Raw genomic sequence first — 24,284 nt, 5'->3', positions numbered from 1 at the left:
GCTGCCCACAGAAAAAACGAACCTCAGTCACTTTTTTGGACACAACGTCACTGTTTGAGGTTACCTCTCTAGGGCCCTTCACCATCCTAACCTGGGATTCATCAATAACACTCAGGAAATTGGCAAATGTCAGCAAATGCTTGCTGAAGGAATCAGTGGACCACAAGTTTTAAAGGTAAAATCTCAATTTGCTGTAAAATTACAATTTTACATTACTATTCCTGTTTTCATTACTATTTTTTTTTAATTGAAGTTGAAAATCAGAAGTAGGGCGAATCAACGTCTTGGAACGTTTCCCAATATCTAAGTTCCATCTACTAAAATGCTGACTGAGTCTCAGAAGTAAGTTTGGAAGACTTGATTAGCTAGGTCAGTGCTTCTCACGCTTTATTACGGGCACACGAACCTGCCATGGATCTTGCGCAAATGAAATGCAAATTCTGATTCTGTTGGTCTAGAGTGGGGCCTGAGAGTCTGCATTTCTTGTAAGTTCCTGGGTAACACTGCTGTTACTGCTCCGTGAATCATACTCTGAGTGGCAAGTAGCAAGGTTACCAGCATGAAAATCCAAAGGGCTCGGGGGTGGTAAGGAACAATATGAGAAGGTAATTCTGCTAGCAGGTTCTTTAAATCAACCCACTACTGCCTGAGCTCCCTTCCATCTTCCCAGCAGGTGATGAGCTACTCCAATCATTGGTCTCACTCAGAGAATCACCTTCCTCATATGTTAATCCTCTAATAATGTAGGGGTTAGAGCTGCTGGTGATTCATACAGAGTGACCAACCAGCCAATGAACAGTTCAAAGGCAGAAGGCAACCCCCTTGGTCTAAGAGACACCTCTCAGGATGGCCCAGGCACCACTCCCCTCCAAGGTGCTAAGCCACCACTGCCTTCCCCCCCTCTGCTTTATGTCTTCCTCGTCTCTCTCTTCCCTTCCACAGTTTTCTATGTCACTCTCTCCTGTGTACGTATCTCTCGTACTGTTAACCAGCCCTAAGATGGAACTGAAAACTATTTGTTTTTAATATGTTTCTTGAACAAAGTCTAATGTTCCCACCCTTCTCACTGTCAGATGAAGAGTGTTTTCTATTTTAAGAGGGAAAACCCTATGCTAAGTTTTCGTCTGTAAAATGCTCTATTTAGGGGCTTCCCTGGTGGCGCAGTGGTTGAGGGTCTGCCTGCTGATGCAGGGTACACGGGTTCGTGCCCCGGTCTGGGAGGATCCCACATGCCGCGGAGTGGCTGGGCCCGTGGGCCATGGCCGCTGAGCCTGCGCTTCCGGAGCCCGTGCTCCGCAACGGGAGAGGCCACAGCAGTGAGAGGCCCGCGTAACGCAAATAAATAAATAAATAAAATGCTCTGTGAGAGCATGGCTCATGATGAAAAAGTCCCCAAGGGCATAAAGAGATGGATGAGCCCACTCAGGAGAGGTGCAGAGCGCGCAGGGGCAACGAGGGGCCAAATGCAGAAAACTCACTTTGCAAAAGCTTACCTACACTACTGTATAGCCCAGGGAACTCTACTCAATGCTCTGTGGTGACCTAAATGAGAAGGAAATCCAAAAAAGAGGGGATATATGTATATGTACAGCTGATTCACTTTGCTGTACAGTATAAACTAACGCAATATTGTAAAGCAACCACACTCCAATAAAAAATTTAAAAAAGCTTACCTACAGTGACTGTAAAATCTGCACGGAGCTCTACAATTTTCAAGTGAGGAAAAGGGGAAATTCCTGCTGGAGGAGAAAGGTGCATCTCGTTTTGCAGCTCTCCTGGGGAGCCAGCCCCATCTAGTGGCCATTTAGAAAACTGCCATTTTGTCAATCCTTGGTCCAGGAAGATCCCACATGCCACGGAGCAACTAAGCCCAGGAGCCACAACTACTGAGCCTGCGCTCTAAAGCCCGCGAGCCACAACTACTGAGCTCGCATGCCACAACTACTGAAGCCCACGCACCTCGAGACCGTGCTCCGCAACAAGAGAAACCACCACAATGAGAAGCCCGCACACCTCAGCAAAGAGTAGCCCCTGCTCGCTGCAACTAGAGAAAGCTCGTGCACAGCAACAAAGCCCCAACGCAGCCAAAAAGTAACAATTTTAAAAATAAATAGAGAAAGCATTCTTTAAACATTAAAAAAAAGAAAAAGAAAACTGCCATTTTGGATTAATCCCTGCAAACGTGCCAACTTCCGTAGTAATCTGGAAGATGCTAGCCTTCCATCCTGAGGCAATATTACTGTGCCCAGGGCCCCTCAGGCTAGGTCAGTGCCAGTGGCTGCCTTCTCTCTGTGGACTCCCTGGCTTCCTCTAGCCCTGCCCACGCTGCTGTCTGTCCTCCTTCCATCTAGGGGTACAATGCAGCCAGGCAGTCTCACAACTTCTCCTCCCTCCCACCTCACACATCACAAAGGCTTTCTGAGTCTGTCTGAAAGGAACTCAACTGAGTATGACCCTCCCTGGGCATCCAACTGGGTTAAACACACAGAAAACGGTCCCACCAGCAAACTGGTTTGGGTAAAATGCTGCATTGTTAGACTCTCCCTTAGAGGGTCCCAGTAAATACAATTGTCTAGCTATTTTACAGTGTTTCCCACACTTATTCTACTCAGAACCCTTATTTATTTGGGGAAGGGGCTTTGATTCTAAATTAATGAATTAATGAGGAACCCCCTTCCCACAACATGTGCCCACAGAACCCCCTTTCCACATCATGTCCCATGAGAAATTTGGGGGCCCGCTGATCTAAGGGGTAACAGAAACGACAGGAGTGGAGCTGGGATTTTTCTAGAGCTGCTTCCACTCCCCTTGGTTTCTGGATCCATGGTGATGAGCTGGGGAGAACAGGGGGTGCTGGAGAGCTGCCCAGGGTGAGGAAATGATGAGGGGGGAAGCACGGAGCCATAAAGGCTGGGCCTGCCCTCAGCCCGGTGGCCCTGTCAGAGTGCACCACGACATAGGCAGGGGGTGCCCTGTGGCAGAGGTGGTGGAGGAAAGAGGGCACCGTGGAGGCAGGCGCTGGGAGGGAAGGGCAGCTCTGCCGGAATGGGTCTCCAGGGGCCACCTCTATGTCACGGTTCCCATTTGCTTTCTCAACAGAACCCTCCATTTTGACCAAAGACACTGCTCATTTCAGTCGAGTTCCACATGCCTCCGTGCAGTTTTGACCGTGTGCCCTGGCAGTTTTCTTGGTCTTCACAAAGTTCGTTCCACCATGCCTTAACCTTTCCTCAGCACACAAAGAAGGCCCTAGGACAGCACACAGAGTGGAGAAAATCGGCACTCAATAAATGCTTACTATCCATGAGGAAGTTTGGGTGGGTAAATACTCAGAGATACTTGCCAGGTAAACACAGAACAAGGAACCAACCAACCTCCAACAGCCGGGTAGACAAAACTTGCTGGTTTGGCAAAGGGACCTGGCCGGCAAAGAAAATTAACTCTTGCAAAGGCTCTTAAGAATGCATTTCTCCTTACTGCCTATGCCCAGGTCAGTCAGGAGACTAGTGGGGAACAAACAGCATTCTTAGGAGAGAGAAGCCTCCCTGCCCTGTTAATGTGAAGCAGAGAAAAGGGTTCTAAGCAACAGAACAGCTGTCATTCAGTGGGTGCAGATCTTGCACCTCCTAGACTCACCTCACTGGGTCCTCACTGCAGCCTCTGGGGTGGGCATCTTGATTACCCCGTTTTTACAGATTGGACACGTGTGGCTCTAAGAGGCTACATGACCAGCCCAAGCCCACCGATCAAGTGCTAGTACCAGGACCTGAACTCAGAGGGTGTCCGCAGAGCACGCGTTTATACACCAAAGAGAAGTGCTTCCTGGGAAACCAAGAGGGTACCTGCGGAGAGTCAGCCCCAGCTACCTACACCCAGCCAGGTTCCTCTCCTTCTCCCACCTGCTCCTGATTCCCACCTCGAAGCCACCAGGGAGTGAAAGACCTAAAGAAATGACTTCCTGAGCAGATGCAAGGAGATGCACCCCCTTCAGAGTCCACATCCGGGAGCTCCGGTGCCTGGAAACGTGTACTGGACAGGAAAGTCCTCATCCCAAATCCAAGTCACCTTAGTGACACTATCTCTGATTCTATGCTGGCTCAGGACAACAGAGCAGGGAAAGCCTTTGGAGAGCAGCTTGTTCACACACAAAAGGGAATGGAGGCCCAGAGCAGGGAAGGGACTCTTCCAAGCTCACACTGAGATGAACTCAGAGCAGAGCAGGGCAAGGACCCGGATGTCCCGATCCTCAGCCCAGGCTGTTTCCTGAACCGTAACTAACATCGCTAAGCACTGGCTGTGTGCTGCACTTTACATGGGTGACCACATTTAATCCTCATAACAACCCTACGAGATGGGTTCAGCTGAAGAAACAGAAGCACAAAGAAGGTAAATAACCTCCACCTGGACTCAGCAGGAATGACAGGCAAAACCATATTCAAACTCAAAATGTGACCCTGGAGTCTGTACACTTAACCACGGGCCCATCCAGCCAGAGTCTGCGCTAGAGAGCACTCTTAGTACTGAGGACTCTACTGAGTTTCTGTTTATGCAGGTTCTACCTATTCATATTTACTGAATTAAAATATGTTAAGGGACTTTCCTGGTGGCACAGTGGTTAAGAACCCACCTGCCAATGCAGGGGACACAGGTTCGAGCCCTGGTCCAGGAAGATCCCACATGCTGCAAAGCAACTGAGCCCGTGCGCCACAACTACTGAAGCCTGTGCACCTAAAGCCCGTGCTCTGCAACAAGAGAAGACACGCAATGAGAAGCCCACGTGCAGCAACGAAGACCCAACGCAACAAAAAAAAAAAAATTTTTTTTTAAACCAAGGATTTTTCTTTTAGATTTTAAACTTTTTATTTTGAGATAATTAATAGCTTCACATGCAGCTGTAAGAAATAATACAGAAAGAACCTATGTACACTTTACAGTTCCCCCCAGTGGTAACATCTTGCAAAACTACAGTGTAATATCACAACTGGGAGGGTAAGGCTGATAGAGCCCACCAATCTCATTCAGATTTCACCATTTTCACACGTACCCATCTGAGTGTGCTCGTATCTAATTCTCTGCGATTTTACCACGTGCCCAGACTCACGCGGACCACCACCACAGTCCGATACGGAGTTATGCCACCACTACAAGGCTCCCGTCATGTTACCCCTCTATAGCCACATCAACCTCCAAGCCCTCCCCTCCCTAACTCCTGACGACCACTAATCTGCTCTCCAGCTCTATAATTCTGTTATTCCGAGAATGTTAAATAAGCAGAGCCGTACGGTATGCAACCTTCTGAGAGCAGCTTTTTCACTCAGCACAATATCCCTGAGATCCATCCAAGCTGTGGCAGCCATCAGTTTTCACTCCTTTTTATTGCTGAGTAGTATTCGTGGTGTGGATACGCTACAGTTTATTTGATGATTCATCCCCTAAAGAAAGTTTGGGTTCTAGTTTGGGGCTACCACAAATAAAGTTGCTATGGACACTCATATACAGATTTTTGGGTGAACACAGGTTTTCATTTCTCTGGGGATAAATTACCAAATGACAACTGGTGGGTCACATGATGAGCACGTGTCTAGTTTTATAAGAAACTACCAGTACACGTCAAGTGGGTGAATCGTACAGTATGTGAATTATATCTTGATAAAGTTGTTTTTAAAAAAGGAAAGAATTTTCTAGAATGTACCGTTCTACATTCCCACCAGCAATGCATGACAGGTCCATTTTCTCTGCAACCTTGCCACAATTTGGTGTTATCATCACTTTTTTTTTTAAGATTTAATTTTATTTATTTTTGGCTACGTTGGGTCTTCGTTGCTGCGTGCGGGCTTTCTCTAGTTGTGGCGAGCGGGGGCTACCCTCGGTTGCGGTGCTCTGGCTTCTCCTTGCGGTGGCTTCTCTTGCTGTAGAGCACCGGCTCTAGGTGCACGTGGGCTTCAGTAGTTGTGGCGTGCGGGCTTAGTTGTTCCACGGCATGTGGGATCTTCCCGGACCAGAGATCGAACCCGTGTCCCCTGCATTAGCAGGTGGACTCCTGTCCATTGCGCCACCAGGGAAGTCCCATCACTTTTTATTTTAGCCTTTAGCTATACTGATAGTTGTGCAGTGATATCACATTGTGGTTTAAAACTGAGAAATGTTTAAATTACAAGAATAGACAAGCATAAAAGAAAAAACTAAAAAATTGGACATCATCAAAATTAAAGATGTTCGTGCTTCAAAGGACACCATCAAGAAGTGAAAAGATACCCCACAGAATGGGAAAATTTTTGCAAATCATGTTTCTGATTAGGGACTTGTATCAGGAATATGTAAAGATAAATAACCCAATTTAAAAACTGGCAAAGGATCTGAATAGATATTCCTCCAAAGAAGACACACAAATGGCCAATATGCATATGAAAAGATGCTCAACATCATTAGCCATCAGATAAATGCAAGTCAAAACCACAATAAGATATCACTTCACACTCACTAGGATGTCTAGAATCAGAAAGACATGTAATAACAAATGTTGGTGAGGATGTAGAGAAATTGGAACCCTCATACATTGCTGGTGGGAATGTAAAATGGTGCAGCCACTTTGAAAAACAGTCTGGCAGTTTCTCGAAAAAAATTAAACATGAGTTACCGTATATACACCCAAGAGAAATGAAAATATGTTCATATAAAACATGTACATGGATGTTTGTGACAGCATTGCTCATACCATTCATACTAGCCAAACAGTGGAAACAATCCAAATGTCCATCAACTGAGATGTGGATAAATAAAATGTAGTCTATCCATAAAATTGAATGGTATTCAGCAACAAAAAGGAATGAAATACTGACACATGCTACCACATAGATGAGCCTTGACAAAATGTTACCATGTGAAAGCAGCCAGACACAAAGGACCACATATTATCTGATTCTATTTACATGCAATGTCCAAAAGAGGCAAAACTATAGAGATAGACAGGAGATTAGAGGTTGCCTAGGGCTGGGAGAATTGAGGGAATTGAGCAATGACTGCTAATGGGTATAGTTCTTCCTCTTGGGGTGATAAAAATGTTCTAAATTGACTGTGGTCGCACAACTCTGTGAATATACTAAAAACCACTGAATTGTGCAATTTAATTGATTGAACTGTAGAGTATGTCAATAAAGCTGTTAATTAAACACTGGGAAACCAAAAAATTCGTTTGACTTGCTCTATTGAGATATTCACTTTATTGAGGTGGTCTGGAATTGAACCGGCAATATCTTCGAGGTATGCCTGAATGCTTATTCCAAAGACAGTACTAGGGATCCAAAATACATCTGTACACTTCCTTGGAAATTCTCTCCAGAGCCTGTTTATGGGCCCTGCAAAAACTAATCTGCCTCAAAATGAACCTCCAGGGACTTCCCTGGTAGTCCAGTGGTTAAGACTCTGTGCTTCCACTTCAGGGGGCACGGGTTTGATCCCTGGTTGGGGAACTAAGATCCCGCATGCCGAGAGGTGTGGCCAACAATTAAAAACAAAAAAACGAATCTGCCTCATTACTGACTTGTTACCAAGTCGGTCAGATCAAAAGTTTCACCCAGGAATTTTAAGTCTATTCACATTTGACCCAAGAACAATCAGTTTCTTGAACCCAAGCCAGCCCTCTCCAAGGACTAAGATTTAGCTGTCCCTGAGTGAATGAGCCCTACAGGCAGTTACCAAAGAGCAATCCCCAAAGGTTCTGAACCCACAGTACATGAAACAAGCACAGAATGAAAACTGTCATTTCTTGGGCATGACCTTCCTATCAAGCTATTTCCTAAGCATGGACTATGGGTCAACATTGTGCCAGGACCTGGGTTCATGAGGGTGTCCATGCTCCTCAGGTCAAGCCTACCTCCTGGGTATTTTTACTTTATTTATTTTAAAAATAAATTTATTTATTTATTTTTGGCTGCATTGGGTCTTCGTTGGTGCACGCGGGCTTTCTCTAGTTGTGGTGAACTGGGGCTACGCTTCGTTGCAGTGCGTGGGCTACTCAGTGTGGTGGCTTCTCTTGTTGCAGAGCACGGGCTCTAGGCACGTGGGCTTCAGTAGTTGTGGCATGCAGGCTCGGAAGTTGTGGCTCGCGAGCTCTAGAACGCAGGCTCAGTAGTTGTGGCGCATGGGCTTAGTTGCTCCGCGGCATGTGGGATCTTCCCGGACCAAGGCTCAAACCCGTGTCCCCTGCATGGGCAGGCGGATTCGTAACCGCTGCACCACCAGGGAAGTCCACTTCTGGGTATTTTTAATCCACCCCCTTGCCCTTTACCTATGAGGAAACAGGCCCGAGAGATGCAAGAAGAGTATGGTCAGGAGGGCAGGCTCTGGAGTCGCCTAGGTTGGAATCAGCCTCTGCTGATCAACAGCTACTGACAGCTAACCCACTCCGTGCTCTAGCGTCCTCATCTGTAAAGTGGGAATAATAACTGTCCTATCTCAAGGGGTTGTTAAGAGGAGTAAATGAGCTGATACATTTAAAATACCTAGCACAGAACCTGGCAGATCATAAACACTCAAGAAACGTTGAAGATTCTTACTTTTAATCACTCAGCTAGTTAATAGCAAGACCAGAAAAAACACCCAAGTCTTTCAGATCCCAAAGCCCACAATCTTTTTTGTCTAACATTTTTGATTTATAGATCCCTTAAGGATCTGATAAAAACCATCAACCCTCTCTTTTGTTTGGCTCACTTATTTACTTATTCACTCAACAAACATCTCCCGAGCACCTACTACGTTCCAGGCACTGGGGATGCTGTGGTGTTAACAGCCTGGTGGAAAGGAGCAATAGTTAGCGGTAATTACGGAAGTAAAGAAAATCGAGAGACAGGACTTCCCTGGTGGTGCAGTGGTTGGGAGTCTGCCAGCCAATGCAGGGGACATAGGTTCGAGCCCTGGTCCGGGAAGATCCCACATGCCACGGAGCAACTAACTACTGAGCCTGTACTGTGGAGTCTGCGAGCCACAACTACTGAAGCCCGTGCGCCTAGAGCCCGTGCTCTGCAACAAGAGAAGCCACCACAATGAGAACGAAGAGTAGCCCCTGCTCACCGCAACTAGAGGAAGCCCGCACGCAGCAACGCAGACCCAATGCAGCCAAAAATAAATAAATTAATTAATTAATTTAAAAAAAAGAAAACCAAGAGAACACAACAGAAGGACGGGCCTGAACCAAGCAGGGGCACAGGAAGAATTTCCTGAGGAGGTACTATTTAAGATGGGATCAGAAAAATGCCCAGTAACCACTTTAGACAGGTTTTCCTAAAAATATGTCCCCTTTTCCCCAGGGCATCTCTTGGGCCCAAAGACTCTCCAGCCACCAACATCGAAAGTGGTGAAGAGCAGGGGGGAAGCCCAAAGGCTCTCCTGAGCTTTGGGAAGCCACACACACCTGGACGGACGGCCAGGTGGCAGCTGAGGGACCGCAGAAAGCACGCTGCACTAGGCGTCAGATCTGCCCTCAAGACCCATTTCCCAGCTGTGTGACACTGTACAAACTTCCTGGCCCCTCTGAGTCTCCATTTCTTCATCTGCAAAATGGGGCATAGTAGGGATAAGATATATTACTGTAAGCGGGCTACGGAACTGAAGCCTGGACTTGTCAAGTTTCACAGACACCTAGGTTCTCTGCTTCCCCCCCTTTTTTAAACTACCAATGGTTTAGGCTAGAGTTATGTTTCTTTTGACTCAATTTACAGACATATCTTAGAGTTGGAATAGTGACACAAAAGGTCAGAGGCCTAGAGAAGGAACTGGGCTCCCTTCAAATATTCTAGTTGACTAAAAGAATCCTAAGTGTTTCAAGAGCCTTTAAAATGTTGTTTCATCTAATGATCCATTACTGCAAAGCTATCCTAAGGAAACAATTCAAAACACAGAAAAAAAGATGGTCATCTCAGCATTATTTATAAGCACAAAAAACTGAAAGTAAAAACATAACCTCATGTTCAAACATAAAGAAATGGTTACATACATTATAAATCCTCAAAAGAAATACTACACCACCATTAATAACTTTCAGCACAAGATATGGAGAGCTACATGTCAATTATATCTCAATAAAGCTGAGGAAAAAAAAAAACAAGATATGGGTAAAAGCTGCAGATAATGTTAACTGGGAAAAGCATGCCCGGAACTAAACATTCACAAATATAACAACTAGGCAATAAAATATGCATATAAAACAACTTCAGGAGGAAATATATAAAGAGAGCTGCCAGGAACTTCCCTGGTGGCACAGTGGTTAAGAAACTGCCTGCCAATGCAGGGGACACGGGTTCCAGCCCTGGTCAAGGAAGATCCCACATGCCACGGAGCAACTAAGCCCGTGCGCCACAACTACTGAGCCTGTGCTCTAGAGCCCGCGAGCCACAACTACTGAGCCTGTGTTTCACAACTACTGAAGCCTGCATGCATAGAGCCAGTGCTCCACAACAAGAGAAGCCACCGCAATGTGAAGCCTGCGCGCCGCCACAAGAGCAGCCCCCGCTTGCCGCAACTAAGAAAGCCCGCCTGCGGCAACAAAGACCCAACACAGCCAAAAATAAATTAATTAATTAACTGATTAAAAAAAAAAAAAGAGCTGCCATATAGAGATTATGGGTCAGTTTTTCTCCCTTTTTTCTGTTTTCTAAACTTTCTGTGACATTGTATAACATTGTATAATTTTTATAATTAAAAAAATTTTTTATATTTGAAAAAGGAGTATGTAAAGGAGTCTTGAGGCAGGTTACAGAGCAGATGGGACCCAAGACCTGGCACCAGCTGGACTCTTCCAGTATGTCAGCATGGCCATCCTGTGTGCCACTGCCTTCTGAATCATGCAATGCCACCTCACCCAGATAAACCACGGCCACTCAGCAAGGGGAGGACTCCTGTCAGAACTGAGGTTTCCTGAGTCCAGGCCACTTTCCACTGGGAGAAAACTGGCCCAGTGTGGCATCTTCCACAGGCTTGAGGGACTCTGGGGTTCCAGGGTGGCTGGCCCCTACTCCCAGAGACAGCCTGCTTTGAAAACTATGGTTCCCTGCATCACTGGGCCTCTCATCCCCCTGGCCTCCTGTTTAGTTGGGCATTTATCTTGTTAATGCTATGGGGAACTCTAGGTCCGGAAAGCACAAAAAAGTCTAAAGTGAGCAAAGGCTGGAGCTGGCTCTAAGCCAAAGCCACAGGGCTACCTGATGTCCCCTAGGTCTGCTAAAATGGCAAATAGCAGCGTGGCAGAGGGCTCACCTCATCCATGCCGGAGGCAGTGAAGAAGATGCCAACCTCCTCGGCATATTTCTGCAGCTCCTTGTACTGGGTGTGGCTGAATTCCAGGTGGCGTTTGTGCTCCCCGTACGTCTTCCCCCAGGAATGCTTCGAAGTATACGGCCTCTCCAAGGCTTTCCGATTAAACTTATACTCCAGCTCACTCTTCTGGAACTTGGCACAGTCAGCGCCACACTCCTGCAACACACATTAGGGCTCCTTTAATGACCCTGCACAGATTCTGAGAGACAAGAGAAGTGTTGGGGCAACTGCTATGAAATTATTATCTTTAAAAATAACATCGGGGGGCTTTCCTGGTGGTGCAGTGGTTGAGAGTCTGCCTGCCGATGCAGGGGACACGGGTTCGTGCCCCAGTCGGGAGGATCCCACATGCCGCGGAGCGGCTGGGCCCATGAGCCATGGCCGCTGAGCCTGCGCGTCTGGAGCCTGTGCTCCGCAACGGGAGAGGCCACAACAGTGAGAGGCCCGCGTACCGCAAAAAAAAAAAAATATATATAACATGAATTGACAGACGTGTTAAGAAATCCCAAAGAAGAGAAACAGGAAAAGCAAGGAAGTCTCACAGGAATAAAAGGGTGGGGATGGGGGTTCTGCTGTATTTTTCCCTCTTAAAATGTAAAAAAAAAAAAAAAGGGGGGGCTTTTTTGTTTTAAATTATAATATTAAAAATAATTAATCAAACAGTCAAAGAAGGTTTTAAGTTGTGTAACTCGGCAGAGGATATGAAGACTGGGCCAGAATTTAGGGGAAAAAGTCAGAATCTGACTTAACTCTGACTCTCTTGGATAAGTCACTTCCTATCTCTGGACTCAGTTTCTCCATCTATACAAATGGCCATTTGGACTAGCTCTAGGACCTATAACTTGCTGAGGAGCCCCTGATGGGGGTGGGAAACAAAGGAACAACTGTGTTTTTAGCTGTTCTGCCCATCTGCTTTTCTGCATGGCATCTCGTTTGAACAAGAGGTTCTGGGGCAAAAGCAAGCAAACTTAGAAATGCCCCAGCTTTACTTAACAGAAGCTATAATATAAAAGCTGGACTGTCTGACTATAAAAGCTGTAATTTTATTGCCAGTCAGCCTCCAATCTTTCAAAATTGTTTTTTAAAACCACTCAACAGATAGATTAAGCAAAGCTCTCTAAAGTCTCAGCTCGCTGACATTTCTGTCGACACAGAGGTCTTCATGCTGCTGGAAACCTCAGCTCCAGAAATGCCTGTGCTGAGAGCGCTGCTTCCACTCCTGGAAAAATCAAAAGATGGCACAGTCAGGACTTGATGCTGGACAGAAGTTCAGAGAACATTAGACCTGAAAGTGACCTTGGGCAACAGAGTCCTCATTGTCTAGATGAAGATCCCAAGGCCTAGAGTGACCTGACCAAAGCTGCACAGTGAGTCTCTGGCAGAGCTGGCCAGAGGGCTTTCCTGAAGGCTGCAGAACATGATCCTCACAGAGCACTGCTTCCTTCCCTTTGCTTCTCACCTCCGTCTGAAGAAGTAGACTTACCCTCAAGAAGTTAAAAAGCTTGTCTCCACCTAGGCAAGTAGTAAAGTGAAGTAAAACAGCAGAAGGTACTAATGATAAGAGATAAGATAAAGTTCTACCACATTCCACATGACAGCAGTTGTATGGGGAGGACAGCAGGTTCCTCCTCTTCTTTTCTCAGCTTCTTTCCTAAATATGACAAATTTCTTTGTCTGTTTAATGCTATGGTCAACTCTTGGTTCAGAAAACACAACCACTGTCACTATTTTACCATAATGCTGATGGTTTCTTTGCTCAAGCTTTTATTGCTTCTCTACTGGCAAAAAGCAAGCTACAGAATGAGCCAAGGTGTGATGTGCCCTTTGCACCAAAATTTGAGAGTTAAAAGTATATTCAATCAGCAAATTTCTAATTGTAACACAGTTATATTTTTATACATATTATATAATTATAATAACATTTTGTTGTAATAAAATAATAATTGGGTGAACAAAGAAAAGAACAAAGGGTGTCACTCATCATCCAATTATACAAAAGCTTAAGTTGCAACCCACTGTAGTCACCCACAGAGAGTGAGTCCTAAGAGGAACTCAGGATAGAAAAAACAGGATGAGGGATTCTGTGCTTTGGATAAAAAGCCCCCAGGGGAGCTTCTGGGTTGGCGAACATGTGGAGGTGATGGGAGAGTGGTGCACCTGGAGAAGTCATGGGAAGTCTGCTCCCATTCCCCGTGCCTTGCCCTATGCATCCCTTTCATCTGGCTGTTCCTGAGTTATATCATTTTATGATCCACTGCGGATCTACCGTGTGGTTGACAGGGTCTTGGTGCTCCAGCCAGGTGTCAGGCCTGAGCCTCTGATGTGGGAGAGCCGAGTTCAGGACATTGGTCCACCAGAGACCTCCTGGACCCAAGTAATATCAAACAGCGAGAGCTCTCCCAGAGATCTCCATCTCAACGCTAAGACCCAGCTCCACTCAACAACCAGCAAGCTCCAGTGCTGGATGCCCTATGCCAAAAACTAGCAAGACAGTAACACAACCCCATCCATTAGCAGAGAGGCTGCCTAAAGTCATACTAAGTTCACAGATACCCCAAAACACACCACCAGATGCGGTCCAGCCCACCAGAAATACAAGATCCAGCCTCATCTACCAGAACACAGGCACCAGTTCCCTCTACCAGGAAGCCTACACAACCTACTGAACCAACCTTACCCACTGGGGGCAAACATCAAAAACAACAGGAACTACGAACCTGCAGCCTGTGAAAAGGAGACCCCAAACACAGTAAGTTAAGCAAAATGAGAAGACAGAGAATCACACAGCAGATGAAGGAGCAAGGTAAAAACCCACTAGACCAAACAAATGAAGAGGAAATAGGCAGTCTACCTGAAAAAGAATTCAGAATAATGAGAGTAAAGATCCAAAATCTTGGAAATAGAATGGAGAAAATACAAGAAACGTTTAACAAGGACCTAGAAGAACTAAAGAGCAAACAATGATGAACAACACAATAAATGAAATTAAAAATTCTCCAGAAGGAATCAATAGCAGAATAACTGAGGCAGAAGAACAGATAAGTGACCTGGAAGATAAAATAGTGGAAATAACTACCGCAGAGCTGAATAAAGAAAAAAGAATGAAAAGAATTGAGGACAGTTTCAGAGACCTCTGGGAGAACATTAAACACACCAACATTCGAATTATAGGAGTCCCAGAAGAAGAGAATAAAAAAAGGGACTGAGAAAATATTTGAAGAGATTATAGTTGAAAACTTCCCTAATATGGGAAAGGAAATAGTCAATCAAGTCCAGGAAGCACAGAGAGTCCCATACAGGATAAATCCAAGGAGAAACACACCAAGGCACATATTAATCAAACTATCAAAAATTAAATACAGGGCTTCCCTGGTGGCGCAGTGGTTGAGAGTCCGCCTGCCGATGCAGGGGACAGGGTTCGTGCCCCGGTCCGGGAGGATCCCATGTGCTGCGGAGCGGCTGGGCCCGTGAGCCATGGCCGCTGAGCCTGCACGTCTGGAGCCTGTGCTCTGCAACAGGAGAGGCCACAACAGTGAGAGGCCCGCGTACCGCCAAAAAAAAAAAAAAAATTAAATACAAAGAAAAAATATTAAAAGCAGCAAGGGAAAAGCAACAAATAACATACAAGGGAATCTCCATAAGGTTAACAGCTGATCTTTCAGCAGAAACTCTGCAAACCAGAAGGGAGTGGCAGGACATATTTAAAGTGACGATAGAGAAAAACATACAACCAAGATTACTCAACCCAGCAAGAATCTCATTCAGATTCAACAGAGAAATTAAAACCTTTACAGACAAGCAAAAGCTAAGAGAATTCAGCACCACCAAACCAGCTTTACAACAAATCCTAAAGGAAGTTCTCTAGGCAGGAAAGACAAGAGAAGGAAAGGACCTACAATAATAAACCCAAAACAGTTAAGAAAATGGTAATAGGAACACACATATCGATAACTACCTTGAATGTAAATGGATTAAATGCTCTAACCAAAAGACATAGACTGGCTGAATGGATACAAAAACAACACCTGTATATTTGCTGTCTACAAGGGACCCACTTCAGACCTAGGGACACATACAGACTGAAAGTGAGGGGATGGCAAAAGATATTCCATGCAAATGGAAATCAAAAGAAAGCTGCAGTAGCAATTCTCATATCAGGCAAAATGGACTTTAAAATAAAGACCATTACAAGAGACAAAGAAGGACACTACATAATCATCAAGGGATCAATCCAAGAAGAAGATATAACAATTGTAAATATTTATGCACCCAACATAGGAGCACCTCAATACATAAGGCAAATGCTAACAGCCATAAAAGGGGAAATCGACAGTAACACATCATACTAGGGGACTTTAACACCCCACTTTCACCAATGGACAGATCATCCAAAATGAAAATAAATAAGGAAACACAAGCCTTAAATGATACATTAAACAAGATGGACTTAATTGATATTTATAGGACATTCCATCCGAACACAACAGAATACACTTTCTTCTCAAGTGTTCATGGAACATTCTCCAGGATAGATCATATCTTGGGTCACAAATCAAGCCTTGGTAAATTTAAGAAAATTGAAATCATATCAAGTATCTTTTCCAACCACAACACTATAAGGCTAGATATCAATTACAGGAAAAAATCTGTAAAAAATACAAACACATGGAGGCTAAACAATACACTACTTAATAACGAAGTGATCACTGAAGAAATCAAAGAGGAAATCAAAAAATACCTAGAAACAAATGACAATGAAAACACGACTACCTAAAAGCTATGGGATGCAGCAAAAGCAATTCTAAGAGGGACGTTTATAGCAATACAATCCTACCTCAAGAAACAAGAAACATCTCAAATAAACAACCTAACCTTATACCTAAAGCAATTAGAGAAAGAAGAACAAAAAAACCCCGAAGTTAGCAGAAGGAAAGAAATCATAAAGATCAGATCAGAAATAAATGAAAAAGAAATGAAGGAAATAATAGCTAAGATCAATAAAACTAAAAGCTGGTTCTTTGAGAAGATAAACAAAATTGATAAACCACTAGCCAGACTCATCAAGAAAAAAAGGGAGAAGACTCAAATCAATAGAATTAGAAATGAAAAAGGAGAAGTAACAACTGACACTGCAGAAATACAAAGGATCAGGAGAGATTACTACAAGCAACTCTATGCCAATAAAATGGACAAACTGGAAGAAATGGACACATTCTTAGAAAAGCACAACCTCCTGAGACTGAGCCAGGAAGAAACAGAAAATGTAAACAGACCAATCACAAGCACAGAAATTGAAACTGTGATTAAAAATCTTCCAGGGCTTCCCTGGTGGCGCAGTGGTTGAGAGTCCGCCTGTCGATGCAGGGGACATGGGTTTGTGCCCCGGTCCAGGAAGACCCCACATACTGCGGAGTGGCTGGGCCCGTGAGCCATGGCCGCTGAGCCTGCGCGTCTGGAGCCTGTGCTCCGGAACGGGAGAGGCCACAACAGTGAGAGGCCCGCGTACCGAAAAAAAAAAAAATCTTCCAAAAAAAAAAGCCCAGGACCAGATGGCTTCACAGGCAAATTCTATCAAACATTTAGAGAACAGCTAACACCTATCCTCTCAAACTCTTCCAAAATACAGCAGAGGGAGGAACACTCCCAAACTCATTCTACGAGGCCACCATCACCCTGATACCAAACCAAAGATGTCACAAAGAAAGAAAATTACAGGCCAATATCACTGATGAACATAGATGCAAAAATCCTCAACAAAGTACTAGCAAACAGAATCCAACAGCACATCAAAAGGATCATACACCATGATTAAGTGGGGTTTACCCCAGGGATGCAAGGATTCTTCAATATATACAAATCAATCAATGTGATAAACCATATTAACAAATTGAAGGAGAAAAACCGTACAATCTTCTCAATAGATGCAGAAAAAGCTTTTGACAAAATTCAACACCCATTTATGATAAAAACTCTCCCGAAAGTAGGCATAGAGGGAACTTTCCTCAACATAATAAAGGCCATATATGACAACCCCACAGCCAACATCGTTCTCAATGGTGAAACACTGAAACCATTTCCACTAAGATCAGGTACAAGACAAGGTTGCCCACTCTCACCACTATTATTCAACATAGTTTTAGAAGTTTCAGCCACAGCACTCAGAGAAGAAAAAGAAATCCAAATTGGAAAAGAAGAAGTAAAACTGTCACTGTTTGCAGATGACATGATCCTATACATAGAGGAACCCAAAGATGCTACCAGAAAACTACTAGAGCTAATCAATGAATTTGTTAAGGTAGCAGGATACAAAATTAATGCACAGAAATCTCTTGCATTCCTATACACTAATGACGAAAAATCTGAAAGAGAAATTAAGGAAACACTTCAATTTACCATTGCAACAAAAAGAATTAAATACTTAGGTATAAACCTACCTAAGGAGACAAAAGACCTGTATGCAGTAAAGTATAAGACACTGATGAAAGAAATTAAAGATGATACAAACAGATGGAGAGATATACCATGTTCTTGGATTGGAAGAGTCAACATTGTGAAAATGACTATACTACCCAAAGCAATCTACAGATTCAATGCAATCCCTATCAAATTACCAATGGCATTTTTCACAGAACTAGAACAAAAAATTTCACAATTTGTATGGAAACACAAAAGACCCCGAATAGCCAAAGCAATCTTGAGAAAGAAAAACAGAGCTGGAGGAATCAGGCTCCCTGACTTCAGACTATACTACAAAGCTACAGTAATCAAGACAATATGGTACTGGCACAAAAACAGAAATATAGATCAATAGAACAGGATAGAAAGCCCAGAGATAAACCCACACACATATGGTCACCTTATCTTTGATAAAGCAGGCAAGAATATATAATGAAGAAAAGACAGCCTCTTCAATAAATGGTCCTGGGAAAACTGGACAGCTACAGGTAAAAGAATGAAATTAGAACACTCCCTAATTCCATACACAAAAATAAATTCAAAATGGATTCAAGACCTAAATGTAAGGCCAGACACTATAAAACTCTTAGAGGAAAACATAGGCAGAACACTCTATTACATACATCACAGCAAGATCCTTTTTGACCCACCTCCTAGAGAAATGAAAATAAAAACAAAAATAAACAAATGGGACCTAATGAAACTTAAAAGCTTTTGCACAGCAAAGGAAACCATAAACAAGATGAAAAGACAACCTTCAGAATGGGAGAAAATAGCTGCAAATGAAGCAACTGACAAAGGATTAATTTCCAAAATTTACAAGCAGCTCATGCAGCTCAATATCAAAAAAACAAACAACCCAGTCCAAAAATGGGCAGAAGACCTAAATAGACATTTCTCCAAAGAAGATACACAGATTGCCAACAAACACATGAAAGGATGCTCAACATCACTAATCATTAGAGAAATGCAAATCAAAACTACAATGAGGCATCACCTCACACCAGTCAGAATGGCCATCATCAAAATATCTACAAACAACAAATGCTGGAGAGGGTGTGGAGAAAAGGAAACCCTCTTGCACTGTTGGTGGGAATGTAAATTGATACAGCCACTATGGAGAACAGTATGGAGGTTCCTTAGAAAACTAAAAATAAAACTACCATACGACCCAGCGATCCCACTACTGGGCATATACCGAGAAAACCATAATTCAAAAAGCGTCATGTACCACAATGTTCATTGCAGCTCTATTTACAATAGCCAGGACATGGAAGCAACCTATGTGTCCATCAACAGAAGAATGCATAAAGAAGATGTGGCACATATATACAATGGAATATTACTCAGCCATAAAAAGAAACGAAATTGAGTTATTTGTAGTAAGGTGGATGGACCTAGAGACTGTCAAACAGAGTGAAGTAAATCAGAAAGAGAAAAACAAATACTGTATGCTAACACATATATATGGAATATAAAAAAAATTAGTTCTAAAGAACCTAGGGGCAGGACGGGAATAAAGACACAGATGTAGAGAATGGACTTGAGGACATGGGGAGGGCGAAGGGTAACCTGGGACGAAGTGAGAGCGTGCTGTGGACCTATATACACTACCAAATGTAAATAGCTAGCTAGTGGGAAGCAGCCACATAGCACAGGGAGATCAGCTTGGTGCTTTGTGTCCACCTAGAGGGGTGGGATAGGGAAGGTGGGAGGGAGACGCAAGAGGGAGGAGATATGGGGATATATGTTTATGTATAGCTGATTCACTTTGTTATACAGCAGAAACTAACACATGACTGTAAAGCAATTATACTCCAATAAAGATGTTTAAAAAAAAAAAAAAGCCCCCAGATAGCTAACATGCATGTCTCAGGAAAAATTTTAATGATCCCAGATTCTTGCATTTGCCCATACATAGAAAAGCACTAAAATCATTAACTTGAGATATTTGTTCTTTGTGATTAGCAGTACTTTTTTTTTTACCAAGATTCATGCTTGATTACATGTATTTCCTAGCCAAAAAATCCATATATATACTGGCTTCTCCCCTACCTCTTTGGAGCAGTTTCTCAGATCTACTGAGAGACTGTATCCTGGGCTATAGTCCTCACTATAAAACTTAGCTCACAACTCTTCTGTTGCACATTTTTATTTTGGTCAACAATTGAATGAACTGCCAATTAAAGAAGGTCACTTGCCACCTGGTTCTACAAGAATTAACTCACTACCCACTGCAGCTGCTGACCTTCAACATATCCTGAAAGTAATTTAAGGTAGAGATCAGGAATGAGGCTCTCTGTGCTCCAGGAAAACTGGCAGAACAGGCCTTTAGACAGTTAAGTATTTGTAGGAGAAATTTTTTATGAACCTGGATTCTTGAATCTTCCCATACTTAGAAAAGCACTAAAACCATTAACTAAGATATCTGTTCCTCGTGACTAGCAGCAACCTTCCACAGAGATGTGTGGTTGATTACAGGTTCCCTTCATCAAAATCACATATATACTTACCTCCCTCCTCACCTCTTCAGAACAGTTTCTCAGAGGCTGTCTCCCTGGTTATGACACTGAATAAACTCAGTATGACACTGAATAAACTCAACTCACAGCTCTTATACTGTGTGATTTTTTCCAAGTTGACAGAACTCAACTTTTAATATTGTAAACAGATTTGGTACATGAACAAGCCAGCTTGTACATAATATACTCTGCATAACTAAACTTGGAAATGTGACTCCATTTGGCAAGAAAAAAAAATCCTAAAATGTAAGGATTTCAAAAGATTCCATTGCTTTAAGTTTAAAAATAAAGATACATACATATTATAAAACAAATGAAACTGAAGCTTAGAGAGGAAAAGTCCAAGATTATCCAGCTGCCCAAGATTATTCAGCTAGTAAATGGTATGACTCCAGTCCAGCGCTCTTTCCACTATAACACAACCTCAAACTCTTCATTCTCCTCCCCCGGGGAAAACTATCCTTCACAATTAAAACAGGAAGAAGAAAAAAACCCACTATAACTTTGTTTCTATGGCTTCACTATTTCTAGGTATTTTTACAACTACAGGATTCAGAGTTGACACCTCCAAAATAAGGTTGTTTCCTAAATTAAGAGCCGAAGTCTCCCCCTAGAAAACAACGTTACAGTACAAAGGCTGGAGCCCTGTGTCTAAGAGCAAAGCTCTGAAATACATGAATTACTAGCTGTGGGCCCTCAGACAAGCCACCGATCTTCTCTGAGCCTTTAAAATGAAACCAACAGCATCTATTCCACTGTGTTGTTGTAGGAATTAAATGAGATGGTGCATTTAAAGCACTTGGTCCAGAAAGCATTCAAAAATGTTAGCAATTGTTACTCTTTAAAGGTATTTTATTTTTTAGATTTCGTAAGTGATAACATAGAGTATTTGTTTTTCTCTGACTTATTTCACTAAGCATAATATCCTCCAGGTCCACCCACATTGTTGTAAATGGCAGAATTTCATTCTTTTTTATGCTTGAATAATATTCCATTGTGTATATCAACCACATCTTCTTTATCCATTCGTCTGCTGATGGACACTTAGGTTGCAAATAGACTCACGGATCTAGAGAACAAACTAATGGTTACCAGTGGGGAGAAGTAAGGGGGAGAGGTAAGATAGGAGTGGGGAATTAAGAAGCACCATCTACTATGTATAAAATAAATAAGCAACAAGGATGTATTGTACAGCACAGGGCAATATAGCCATTATTTTGCAGTAACTTTAAATGGAGTATAATCTATAAAAATATTGAATCATTATGTTGTACACCTGAAACCAATGTTATTGCAAATCAATTATACTTCAATGAAAAAGTAAATAAAATTTAAAAATAAAAGTATTTTTATGATTCAGTAGGCTTCCATAAAAGCTAGTCCTGAAGGAGTAATAAGAGTTAGTCCTGAAGGAGTAACAGAAAACCTAATCATGAATGACTGTGTGAACAGCACTGACTGAAGGGAAGTGAAAGGAAAAAAGATGGAGTGAGCTATCGCTAAAGCAAGGAATCACAACGCAGACTTATTGTGGGGCCCGGGGTCACAATGAAGAACGTGACAGGCCTCCCCTTCAGAGGGCTCACAGTCTAACAGAGAGAGAAGTTTAAACAGACAGTGACAATACAATTCGATGGGAACAATTACAGGAGCCCAGCTTTGCAGGTAGGGATTGGAGAAAGTATCCAAAGAGGGATCATAAATGTTCATTAACATCATATCACTAATAATCAACATGTATTGAGTCCTATTTGCCAAGTACTCTACTAAGAGCTTTATACGAGTTATCTCATTTGATCCTCACAACTCTATGAGGTAGGTAAGTACAAGGAATGGCAGGTGAGAGAGACAACAGCAAATTTCAGGAACTTCCTGGAAGTAATTCACTGTCGCTGGAAGATGTCAGAGATAAAAAAAAAAAAAAAAAAAGGCAAGAAGGGACCAGGTCATTAAGGTCTTGAAGGCTTTATTAAAGGGTTTCGACTCTACCCGCTGGCAGTGGGAAGCCACTGAAGGTGCCAGGCGGCTGATCAAATCTGTGTTTCAGAAAGATCATTCTGCCACCAGAAGGGAGCGAGAGAGCTGGGAGTAAGGGGGTGGGGGGCGCAGATGCAGTAATGCAAACAAATCAGGATGGTGGCGGAGGGATGAAGAGGATTCGAAACGTTTGGAAATGGATCCGGCGAGCTGGACGGCAGGCCGGACGTAGGGCACCGAGAGGCAGAGGAAGGATGGCCCCAGCTCTGCGCAGCCCTGCCCCACCCTTGCCCAGGCCGGTCTTCCCCAGGCCCCGCTCCCCGCTCGGCGCCTGAGTACTCTAGACAGTCCCCTCACCTTGGCCATGCGGATCATGCGCTTGGCCACGTCCAGGTCGCCCTGGTGGTTCTGGCCAATCTCGGCAATGATGAAGCATGGGTGCTGCCCGCCCACCCAGCGCCCGGGACACAGCTCCAGCTCCAGCGGCATGGCAGTGGCTCGCGCTTCCGCGCCACACCACCCGTCACGGTGCCGCCGCCGCCGCCGCCTTGGTCGTTTCGGTCAGCAGCCCAGCAGAGCCCACACACCGGCCCCGCCACGTCAGCCCGCGACCACCGCGCAGCCAATCCTCGAGCGCCGCCTCGCTCCAGACAGCCAATCAGGTCAGGGGGCGGAGCCACCCTCTAGGGGAGAGGCGGCGGGAAGAGGAAGCCGCGCGCACTTTTCGGGAGCCGGGCTTGTGGCTTACAGACTTTGGTGGTCGTGGGGTCCCTGCGTTTACCCGTGAGCAGACATTCCCCGAAGGAGGCTGACGGCTGGGTGCCTTCGGCGTGGAGAGAGTGCGCGCCCTACAGTGTAATGGAAAAAACAGATTCTGGAGTTAGAATTACAGAGCTGGTTCGAGCCCAGCCCATGCCACTAACCAGCTCTTGATCCTGAATACCTTAGTCTTTCTGAGTTTTATTTTCCTTTTTCTCTGAAATGGGAAAATTATAAAGACCCCACCTCTTAAGGTTCGTGAGATGATGTACAGAACACCCTAATCACAGTACTTGGCCTGTAGTAAGCTTTCAATAAATGGTTGCCAGGCTTCCCTGGTGGTGCAGTGGTTGGGAGTTCGCCTGCCGGTGCAGGGGACGCGAGTTCGTGCCCCAGTCCGGGAGGATCCCACATGCCGCGGAGCGGCTGGACCCGTGAGCCGTGGCCGTTGGGCCTGCGCGTTCGGAGCCCGTGCTCCGCAGCGGGAGAGGCCGCAGCAGTGAGAGGCCCACATACTGGAAAAAAAAAAAAAAGTGGTTGCCAGTCCTATTATACGAGAGGCAACAAGTTCAAAAAGGTCACTGAGGGCTTCCCTGGAACGGCTAGGCCCGTGAGCCATGGACGCTGAGCCTGCGCGTCCGGAGAGAGGCCCGCGTACCGCAAAAAAAAAAAAAAGTTCACTGACTTGTCCAAAGCCATCCAGAAAGCCGTGGTGGAGCTGGGATTAGGACCCTGGACTGCCTCCTAGCCTAGGGCTCTTGCAATACACTATACTGGGTTACAGACAAAGCTGAGAAATAAGAACCAGTTTGAAGGAAGAAATAACACTTGATTCCCAGCTTGACTTTCAGAATGAGCAAAGTAACAATAACAGAAAGGAGAGGAGGAGGCACTTCTGGGTGGAAGGGAGAAGGGTAGGTTTGGGACACGTTGGTGTAAATATGCAGGTAAAACTGCCCACCAGGCAGGAGGAGAGGCAGGTCTGAAGCTCTGAGTGGAGGTCTGGGCTGGAGAGAGAGATGTGGGAGCCATTTTGAGGAAAACCTGAGGATGGATTTGACTCCTGAAGGAGAGAGTGTGCAGAGGGATGAGCAGTGGAGAGGTGAGCCTTGTGCAGCCGTCCTGGAAGGACAGAGAACCAGGGTGTGTGTCCTGAGGAGGAGAGACCCACAGATTCAAAGGCCCAGAGCAGTGCAGGAGAATGAGGAGCCAGAACTTGGTGGGAACATGGGGGCAGGGGGACCACTGGAGACAGCAGAT

The 24,284-nt window shown here is 44.4% G+C and overlaps 1 protein-coding gene across 1 annotated transcript in view; it reads right to left on the bottom strand.

Annotated features, from left to right (window-relative positions):
• Window positions 1-22,864, bottom strand: part of NANS (N-acetylneuraminate synthase) — a 29,360-nt gene extending 6,496 nt beyond the window's left edge. The window contains exons 1-2 of the mRNA XM_065879044.1: window positions 22,623-22,864; window positions 11,251-11,466 (exon numbers count right to left, since the gene is read on the bottom strand). Coding sequence (XP_065735116.1) covers window positions 11,251-11,466; window positions 22,623-22,754 — 348 coding nt within the window. The 5' untranslated portion in view covers window positions 22,755-22,864. The remainder of the gene's footprint in view (window positions 1-11,250; window positions 11,467-22,622) is intronic.
• Between the last annotated feature and the right edge of the window lie 1,420 nt (window positions 22,865-24,284).

The sequence above is a fragment of the Phocoena phocoena genome, chromosome 6 (genome assembly GCF_963924675.1).
Source record: "Phocoena phocoena chromosome 6, mPhoPho1.1, whole genome shotgun sequence".
NCBI lineage: Eukaryota > Metazoa > Chordata > Mammalia > Artiodactyla > Phocoenidae > Phocoena > Phocoena phocoena.
This window is presented reverse-complemented; position numbering and strand designations above follow the sequence as displayed.